Source organism: Hyposmocoma kahamanoa, unplaced genomic scaffold (genome assembly GCF_003589595.1).
Source record: "Hyposmocoma kahamanoa isolate Upper Pololo Valley unplaced genomic scaffold, ASM358959v1 160, whole genome shotgun sequence".
Classification (NCBI taxonomy): Eukaryota; Metazoa; Arthropoda; class Insecta; order Lepidoptera; family Cosmopterigidae; genus Hyposmocoma; species Hyposmocoma kahamanoa.
In genome coordinates, this window is record NW_020653575.1 from 806,616 (window position 1) to 816,992 (window position 10,377).

Genomic DNA, 10,377 nt, shown 5'->3' on the forward strand with positions numbered 1-10,377 from the left:
AAAATTCAAAAGTTTTTCGTCCGCGACGATGTGTCCAGAAATACTGCGGGTAAAAATGAAACTGTGACAAAAGCTAAAGAAAAACGGCAAAAAAGATATCTCCTAGATTCGATGAAAAACCTTTACAAGACGTTTAAACAAGAAAATCTGGATGTGACGTGCTCTTACTTCTATTTTACGCGTAACCGACCCTGGCACATCAAATCACCGTCTATTGACGGACGAGAAATGTGCCTATGTAAAATTCATGCAAACACAATGTTCAAGGCAAATGCACTTCACTCAAAACAGGTTCTAAAAACAAAAGAGATTAGCCAAATAATATCCAATACTGTATGCGAATCTACCATCAAGGACTGTATGTACGGACTGTGCCTAATTTGTGCTGAAAAAAAAACAAGCTATAATGAAACGAAGATGGAAGATAAAGTAAGTTTTTACGCATGGACCAGGAAAGAGGAGAAGTACACGAAAGATGGAAAAGATGCAAGGGCAATTAAAAATGTAAAAGAAAAGAAAGAAGTTTTAGTAAAGGATTTGATAAAAGACTTTGAGAAAGAGTTGATAGTTTTAAAGAAACATGTATTTAACATGAAAACTCAATATAAGAACTTCAGGCGCTGTATTGATGAACTAGAGTTGAATGAGGTGGTAATACTTGCCGATTTCAGCGAGAATTATAATTGCAAGCATAGTGAAGAAATACAAGCGCATCATTTTGGTGGGTCCCGGCAGCAGCTATCCTTACACACTGTTATGGTCTACACACGAGACCAACACAAAAACATTCACGCTCAATCCTATTGTACTGTGTCGTCTTGCAATCTTCATCAACCGGCTGCAATTTGGGCCCATTTCCACCCCATTTTACAAAAAATTAAAACAAATTTTCCTGCAATAAACACACTTCATTTCTTCAGTGACGGGCCTTTTACCCAGTACCGACAGAAACAAAACTTTTATTTGGCTTGTACGAAGCCTTATGAATATGGTTTTGAAGCAGTGACCTGGTCTTTCTTCGAGACCGGTCACGGCAAAGGTCCTGCGGACGGTATTGGAGGATACTTGAAACGGACAGCAGATAGGATTGTAGCTCGAGGACAGGATATTGCAAATGTGAAACAATTCACGGACGCCTTAAAAGGAATCAGCAAAGTTGAATTATTTATTGTAACAAAAGAAGATATAGATCATGTGCAAGAACACCTGCCAAAAAACATAGAAAGATTGCATGGCACTTTGCAGATGCATCAAATTTTTACGGCTAAATACGGCGAATTCAAGCATGGAATTCTCAGTTGCTTTTGTAAGAGAGGATTCTGTGAATGCATGGATCCGAAAGTGTATAGGCCAGTACGAGTACGAGAACCTATCGAACATTTGTCTCCTGCGTCTTCTGAAGATGAAGTACCTTTAATTCGTTATAAATCAACACAACCCAATTCAGAGCTACCACTTGATATAATAAGCTACACAGATCTTGCTTCACACGGGACTCGTAGAAACATGTATGACATTGTTTACGGATCGGATGATACAGAAGATGCTGAAAACCAGCCTTCTTGTTCGAACAAGAACAACAAGCCACGTCATGGAGATTTTTTGCTAGTTAAAGTTCATGGTGGTAAAAATAAGATGTACACTTACGCATGTAAGGCAATTACTGATATTGAAGACGATGGCGAGATTAAAGTAATGTTTCTTCGCGCTGTAAAATCTGCGTCAAAATTTATACTAGACGAAAAAGATATAGCATACGTCGCATTCGATGATATAGTAAAAAATCTCCCTGAACCCAAAAGGCTAAATAAGAATGATCTGATTTATTATGAATTTGAAGAACCTTTAGACGTTTTTGAAAAATAATTATTGATCTCATTATTGTAAATAACCAATCAGAATTGATCCTACTTTGTGATTGTAGTTTTACTTTATGATAAGCCGTTATAAGTTAAGACTGATTTTATTGTTATTTTTTTCTAAGAAACGAAGGCTGTTTTCTTACGGTTTAATATAACATAACTATTTGTCAGTAAAAGATTGATTATTTCTATTATTATAACATATCATTGTTTTAGCTGTTTTCGGTGTTTCGTTACAATTTTAGCTTAGTTTGTGCCAATAAATGTCTTTTTCTGTTTCTAACCTTCTTTTAATGAACCTGGATCCTAGTAACCAGTACCTCGACAGTTAGCTTGTGGTCTTCTAAGTTACTGAAATGTCTCTTAAGTTACTCATGTCCCTACAAATTTAATTAGTAAATTTAGAATATTAGGCATAATCTTTTGTTCTTTTTTTGTAAATTTATGCTCGTTAATATTAACTTAATAATAACTTACAGATTAACACAAAAGTAGTTTTGCATTATGGCGAATCCTTCAATTATTTTAAAAATAAGCTTATAAAATGTTTGTTCGTAACATAGGAGACACAAAGTTGCTCTTTATTTGACGTGTATTAGTTTATTGCCTTGAATTTTATTTATACATAACTAGTATTATTGTAATACACTCTAAATAACCATTTTCAAATAAAGAATATGCATTTCGTTAATTCTAACAATTATTTACCTAAGGGTAACTTAGGGGACAAAATCTATGCTATCAGTGGCTAAAAATCTGAAATCGTTGGTTATAAAACAGAAATTTGCACTGCCAATGACAGAATTAAATACCCTAGTATATGTTATAATAAATAAGGTAAATAATACTGCTTATTTTAAAAATATTTATTTACAATTTTCTATTCGAAATTCTCTGTCAGATGTACAAAGAATAGTTGATTGACCGATAAATTAAAGGTTCCTGCGACACAAAATGTACCAAATTTAAATTTCTATTACTTCTGTAGGGCTAGAACAACAGTGCGCGACTTGCGCGAGAGCGACGTTAAGCGCGAGATACTGCTATTTTCGCATTGAGATTAAGTCACTCTCGCGCAAGTCGCGTCGTGTCACTCTTATCCCAAAGAAAGCATTTTTGGGACACTATGTATGAATTCATACAATAAACTATCTGACTGAGCACCAAAAGTTCTGCTACATTCAAAACAAACAGTGTACCGACCTTGTCTGTAAAGGCCCCTCTTCAGGTCGGTTGTTCTTAAGGGCGTCCAGCAGGAATGCAGTGCACTGCTGTACCATATTCTGCTCCATGAACACATCGACGATCTGATTGATGTCGGCCAGAGGAGGGTCTTCAGCCACCAGCATTCCTGCGAAACCAGCTCCTTGCTCCGGGTTCGTACGCATCACTTGGCGAAGGAGGAAGATGTAGTCAGGTGTGTAGCCGACCTAAAATTGGGAAAGGAACGTTAAAACTTGTTTGTCTTCTTGAGGTCAGTGGAGGCTTTAAACCAGGATTCAAAGTGATAATTAACATAATAATAATATATATGTTGATAATAAAATTTATTGGAACAACAAAATGCCACCGCTAGCAATTATGTGTCACGTGTTCGTATCAGAGACATTCCAGTCAAATGTCAATAGGACAGAGAGTCACAAACCAAAACGGTTTCCCAAAGATTATTTAGTGTTTATTTAGTTTTCTCCTTGTTATTGCTAATCAAATATTGAAGATATAAAACTATGAATCACCATGGATAATCATCGTAAATTTATCAAATATTGTCATGATAATTATCAAAGGTAATAAACATCTTGATAATTTCGAACCCGGCTTCAAAAACCAATGCTGTTGCATTACCAACACGTGATTTGTGTATATGCGCATAATAATAAACATTTTGATGCAATTCATACAGCGACATCTCTTGCCAATTACTTGTAGCTGTAAAGGCACCTAGCGGAATGAAGAAACTTTACAAATTTCTTACGTCGCGCTACCGGCAAAAAAACCGTACAAAGCCAATACAAAGATCAAACATATAATAATAATAATAATTTATTGATCAAAGAAAAATGAAATACAATGGCATTACAAGGCACAACATAAAAAGAAACATAAAAATATAGTAAAGAAATGCCAATATTTGTGATTCCCTAACTCCTAAACTAGGTAATCCTGTATCTTAGGAGTTAGTGATTCCTTCAACATTGAGTGCTTAAATAGTACACACGAATAGCTTCAGTAGCAAATAAGTATACGTAAATAAGTGTATTGAAATAAGTGTACTGTAATAAGAGTTTTACCTTGTAATTATTGTAGTGTGTATTAATTGAAGTGTGTTTTGGGTGTAAGTGTGTGGAGTGAATGGAATGATGTGGTTTTCTTCATTTTAACATATTTTCTATGTCATTGTAATTTAGTGTTAAAAGTAATTCTTGAAGTACTTTTTTAAGTGTGTGTTTCGGTAGGGAGTAAATCGGACTTAGTTTGTTCATTCTATTATATAAGCTACAGCTTAGAGCATTGTATTGTTGTTTGGCCCATGCGGTGCGACATTTTAATGGAGGACACATTTGTGCACCCCTTCGTTTGTTTGCAGTGGCAGTAGAATAAGGTATTGACCGGTGTTTGCGTAGAAGCGTCCTTAGCACAAACAGTTGTCTTACTGAAAGTACTTTACATTCATTGTATAGGTTTGCTGTTGAGAATGTTCGTTTTTTAAAGGTCATAACTTTGAGGATAGCCCGCTGAGCTCGTTCCAATTTTAGAAGAGAGGTCTTAGATGCACCACCCCATACCGGGATACAGTATGAGATGACAGACTGGCATAGTCCTAAATATACCATGAAGAGGGTTTTGTGGTCAGCTGAGTGGCGGAGATTTTTGAAAAGGTAAATGAGGCTTCTGACTCTGGTTGAAAGGGATTTAATTTGGACGTGCCAGTCAAGTCTATCATCTAGGTGTACACCCAGGTACTTTATGGTTTGTACGGTGTCGAGAGGCTTACAGTCACAATTGTTATTGTCTATAGTGGAACAATTGTGGATTCTTAAGACAGGAGGAAGTAATTTTGGTTTTGAAATTTTAGCAATGTCAAATTGGACAACTTTTGTTTTGTCTAGGTTAATCGTTAGAAGGTTTCCCGACAGCCACTCCTTGACACGTCTTAGGGCATTTTCTGCGTGTTTTTTTTTTATATGTAACAAACACATACCGAAATTCTTAAGATCTGCTGACTCGCTCTATAGATCAGTTTGGTTAAGAGCGGTGGGTGGCCTCGGCATAACAACAGATGCTTGTTAAGTCCAGTCAGATCGAAGGAATTTGTCATTGTATTGTTTCATCTTTGTATCAATAATAATAAAAAATATGTTAATTACCTTCTTAGCATAGAGTACAATCTTCTGGAACTGTCCAGTTTCGGCGAAGCACTGGATGACCTTGCTGGCTACATTGGCGCGCAGATACACGGACAACGCGAGTGTCGGGTCCACTTGCTTCACGAGATCACCAAGTTCTTCTGAACATTCTAGCTTCTCTTCCTTTAGCCATTTTTCTAGCAGCTGCTTGCGGCCTAAGAGGGAGAAAATAAGAGGTCTATTAAGCTACGGTAGTGTAGTTGAGAGAAAACTTGCCTCGAGTGCAGGAAGTTTAAGTCTTAGGAATATTTAAAGGCAATCTGTGCCCAGTTGTGGTATGTATAAGGGTTGATTAAAAGAAACATATTAAGAAATGTTCACTATATTGAACTTTTTTGTTGGCTATGTCTAATGTCTAAAAATTATCTAATATGTATGACAAATGGTTTGAATTTAAATGTGTAAAACAGAAATGCCAGCACCCATATGCATATCATGCGATCTCTAATATCTAATACACTACATCACATTGGAGATGTTATAAAAAATACATTTCTTGAAATGAATTAAACTTGTACCTACCTTGTAGCAGGACAGGGCGACAGAGTTCAAGTGACTCGAACTTGTTAAGCTGTGCTTGATCGAGAAGAATACCGAAGTACTGCAGCAGGGGCGAGGTTTGCCCCGGCTGCGTGGGCACCTGCTGGAACCGCTGGATCGTTTGCGGCGTACGCAGAATACCGCGGGGTGCCATCGCTGCCACCTGGTGGAAACAAAAAACTATTTCAGTGTGTATGAAATAAGTCGTCAAAGAGTTTTTCTTCCAGGATTGTACATATACTTCCCCAATACAACGCCTTACATAATTACATATCTCTATCTATTTTCACCCAACACGTAACTTTAATTTTTAGTTTATTTGACCCCAGCTCTTCGAAGCACCGTGTAGAGGCTTTGCGTTAGTTTTCCAGTGCTGTAATTTCATGGTCATTACCCAACATAATGACCCCTACTTCGTTATCAAATTTGAGAGCTATTCTCTACTTTGAGATAGTAGTATTCAGCAATGTACAAACCTTAGCAGCTTCCCCATATTGTCCATTAGTGAACAGCATGTTAAACTTCCTGACAAACAGGTCTTCAGCACCAGCCAGGTTATTCCTCACAGCCATGCGCAGGGCAAGTTCGGGGTTTTGAAGCACCGTGTTGATGTATGGAACTATAGAGTCTTCTTCCACGGTCACAGATAGCACTTGGCCTTTGCGGTTTACTCCTGTACAGAGAGACAATGAAAATAATAATAACGTCATGTGGTCACACGAATAAACTGTGCCCCAATTCTGCTAATCTTAAATCAACTCAGTTGCGTGTCGATAGAGTGCCAATGGCTGGTTTTATAATTCGTTTGGTATTCTGCAGGCGCCAGGAAGAGACAAGACGGAAACGACTGTCGGTGATCTGGTAACGGACGTTAAGGCACATTTGGGTCAGTGAGCTAATGGAATAAGTAGTAATTTATGGGGTCTCTTGAACTGACTATCGGGGTAAAACAATTATATCGAAACAACCCGACTGTAACAATTTAGCAAAGATTCCTTGATTGGTTTAAGGTTAAAACGCATTCAATTACAGTGGTTTAATCATATAAACAATCGTGCTGTTGTGTACTATGGGATGCCGTATGCATTCATTCGCATTAATGTTTTTACCAATATTCCATGGCAATAACCGATAGGTAACCCGAGACCTTCGTATGGTGTATAACCAACAAGTCATTATACATTGATATCACTAGGTAAAAACTGTATAAGTCCTGTGTTCACCACAATGCAGTACAGTAAAATAGGCAGTGTTTAACCCACCTAGAAAGTCAATGGTTTTTTTTTCATGATACTAAATGATGAGACGAGCAAGTCATGCGCCTGATTTTAAATGATACGCCTGTCCAAAACAGTTGCAGTGCCACTCAGAACTTTCAATTGCAAAGATCTGAGGTGCACTGTCTCTGCGCCCATCACTCTGAGACATACTCGTAAATTGAAACGTCGCATGTGTCTGTAATTTCATCAGCACCCTTACCCTTCAAAACCGAAACACAGTAATGCTCACATTACTGCTTGGTGGCAGAAGGTAAGGTGTACTTCCCTGGACGAACTCTTTCACAAGGAGCTTTACTGCTACTAAATTCCCATCACTCTCACGTTACATAAAAATAAATGACAGTTTCTTATTTGCTGAAAAGTAAATTAAGAAAATCCAAAACAAACACTCACCGATAATACCACCAGTGGCCTCGTGTGGTGCAGTAACAAATATAGTATCCGAGGAAATCCTATTCATGTAAATACACGTTCCCGTCTCGATATCATACATGTGTATGTAGCCGTACTTCGTAATGAGGTAGATGACGTCATACTTGGGCGAAACTTGCATAGCTACTGGGAAATCGTTCTGAGCCTCCGCAGGGAAGAAAACGTCGACTGCTTTCTTTGGGAATGGTTGGTTGCCCGCTGGTGTTTGTCCGACCTCTGTCGATAGAATATTGGCGTGTTATGGTTTCAAAGGTCAAATGTCGATCTGATCAGAAGGCAACCTGACGCATCGTCCACAGCGTAAAGACTATAATCGCACGTGGATTGTTATTGGTAGATTGCAAGATTAACACGAGAAATTGCTACTGCCCATCTCTTAAATACCTGTCACTTTCTAAGACAGTCCATAAAAGAATATGGCCACAGTATTAGCGAACGAAAAGAAAGTTTAAAAAAGCTGTAAAATCAAGAAACTCACCAATGACATGTAATTTTCCGCCTTGAGCAGTACGTACGGCGAAGCAGAACAGCGTGGAAGGTTCCGCGTTGCCTTCGGCCTTAAAGGTGGCGAATGAGGCGGCATGACCTTCGATCGGCTGCGAGCACTTGCGCTCTACCGAATATAGCTGCATCGCGCCCACTACGCGATTCTGCTGCGCTGAGATACCTGGGAATCAGAGAGACAGATACTTTTAAAATCATGTACAGTAACTAAGTCAGTCTGGAGCAAAGATTCTCAAACTTGGAATAAAAAATATGATATGGATCCAACTCAGCATATATGTCACAACTCGACTGCTGTAACGCTGGTTTTCAGTTGGAGCTACTTAATAGGATGAGAAAACAGTAAATTCCAAATTAGATGCTGATATCATAAGTCATGTTTCGCTGAAGGTCACTAATAGGTCTAATCGTAGGCAACATTTGCTTTTGGTGGCAAAAAATAAAGTGTCACATAACAGCCCTCCCATACGTTTATGCAGGCTGTATGTTTTATGTAAAAATCTTGATATATTCCGCCAGAGCACCAACACGTTTGTAAAAATTATAAAAAGCCCGGACTATAAGGAGACACGAGAACACCTCACAAAGTGAAGTAATTTTATTTAAAGTATATATACACATTCTGTCGACTTAGTTAGCCAAATTCATTAAGTTGCAAAATGTTATTTGCATGTTGTGCGCGGTTGTTATTGAGCTACAAATTTGTTTGTTCGTGGTTAGTCTCAGAGTTTTACTTGTATTACATAATTTGTATCTTGTAACTGTGCCAAAATAAATAAAATACTAATGTTGATTATTATACTATTACTTGGTCACGACCTGCTTAAGTGAGTCCACACTCGTGGATCACTTTTAGATCTCATGCACTCCAATCATTTTGTTTGCAGCCGTGGACACCACACTTTGTGTATCATCGGTCTAGAAGTGGCGATGGTCTCTAGGAAGCTCTAGAAAGTCTTACTCCTCACTTCACCTATCGATCTATGTTACATCTCGAGTCATTTTGGAACCATACGTAGGTTAGGTTACAAATTAACACCATTATCGCTTGCTTCAATGGGTAAAGAAAACAGGTGAGGAAAAATGTTGTTGGACAAGATTTAACAAAACGACACGCGAAGTCGTATTAGATCTACATGGAACATACAGTGCAGCAGTTTGTTATTCTGATGTTTTAATCAAAAACCTAAAGCGCAAAAGGTGTGACGTCACCTTTGCGTCACATGTGGCCGACGATGGGTGTGTAGTGTGAACTGTGCCCAGTTGGCAAGCGGCGCTACCGCGTTTATCTTTTAAACATTCTCGTAAGCCTCGTCGTTTATTTGTATACAAAATTATTTATCTTTGTTACCCGTAGGGTATGGACATACAGCGATATGCTTTAAATTGACAACACAATTTCACTAATAAAATTCAATTCCGAGTATAAGAAAATTATATCGAACAAGTGCAATATTAAAAAATCAAACTGAAAAAAAAGAAGAAAAAACACGTACTTTTATACCTAATAATGCAATATAAAAAACATAGAAAAACAAATAGTACGAAGTGTCATAAGAGAAACTAAAGACGACCGACCAGTAATCATATTAGAGCCAATGTGGCTGTCGTTCGCGTTACTTTAGCCGGTTACACTGGCCAGCATGATAACAAGTCTGTGTGACTTACCGACTAGCAGCAACCATTGCTGCTTAGGATCAGTCCTGTAGTTGATAATCTGGCAATCAGCCAACGATGAATGGCGATCGAACATCTTCACCGGTGTAGAATCTCCCTCCATTGACCAGTGGTACACTGACATCTTGGTGACAAGGGCGAGAGTGTTGAGAGAGATCCACTTCCAGAATACGACGTCCTCAGTCATGGTGTGCGCCTTCATCTTTGATTTCATCTCGATGTTGAAGATTTGGAGCGTTTTTTGAGCTGTAATAGAAATGACAAATTAAGTAAACTTTTTATGAAATTTGGCAACATAATACGCAATATATTTTTTGCTGTTTATATTTTTTGCAACTTAATTAAATATACTTTGTTTTCATAAAAAATATGTTAACAATAATGGATAAGAAAGTAGTTTTCATTCACAATTCTTTGTCTACCTTCATCATAATAAAGCCGGGAAAAAATAAGATCTGTAAAGTTTGCCGCTGTCATTAAGGCATATCAATGTCATAATAGTCTCAAACGTGTTATTTGAACCAACGCAACCCTAACAGGGTCCATGTTTGTACGGGATACGAGGTGATGCAATAAAATAAATAAATTACAAATTACACAAATAGCTTCGCTAAGGACATGTAAGTGCAGTTCCCAAGTTTGAATTTTTAAAATATTACTATTTTGGGTACTATT

The 10,377-nt window shown here is 37.8% G+C and overlaps 1 protein-coding gene across 1 annotated transcript in view; it reads right to left on the reverse strand.

Annotated features, from left to right (window-relative positions):
• The window catches only part of LOC113240631 (clathrin heavy chain), a 53,462-nt gene that overhangs the window by 23,875 nt on the left and 19,210 nt on the right, over positions 1-10,377 (reverse strand). The window contains exons 4-10 of the mRNA XM_026477971.1: positions 9,694-9,948; positions 8,000-8,188; positions 7,483-7,737; positions 6,286-6,482; positions 5,792-5,972; positions 5,231-5,424; positions 3,066-3,292 (exon numbers count right to left, since the gene is read on the reverse strand). Coding sequence (XP_026333756.1) covers positions 3,066-3,292; positions 5,231-5,424; positions 5,792-5,972; positions 6,286-6,482; positions 7,483-7,737; positions 8,000-8,188; positions 9,694-9,948 — 1,498 coding nt within the window. The remainder of the gene's footprint in view (positions 1-3,065; positions 3,293-5,230; positions 5,425-5,791; positions 5,973-6,285; positions 6,483-7,482; positions 7,738-7,999; positions 8,189-9,693; positions 9,949-10,377) is intronic.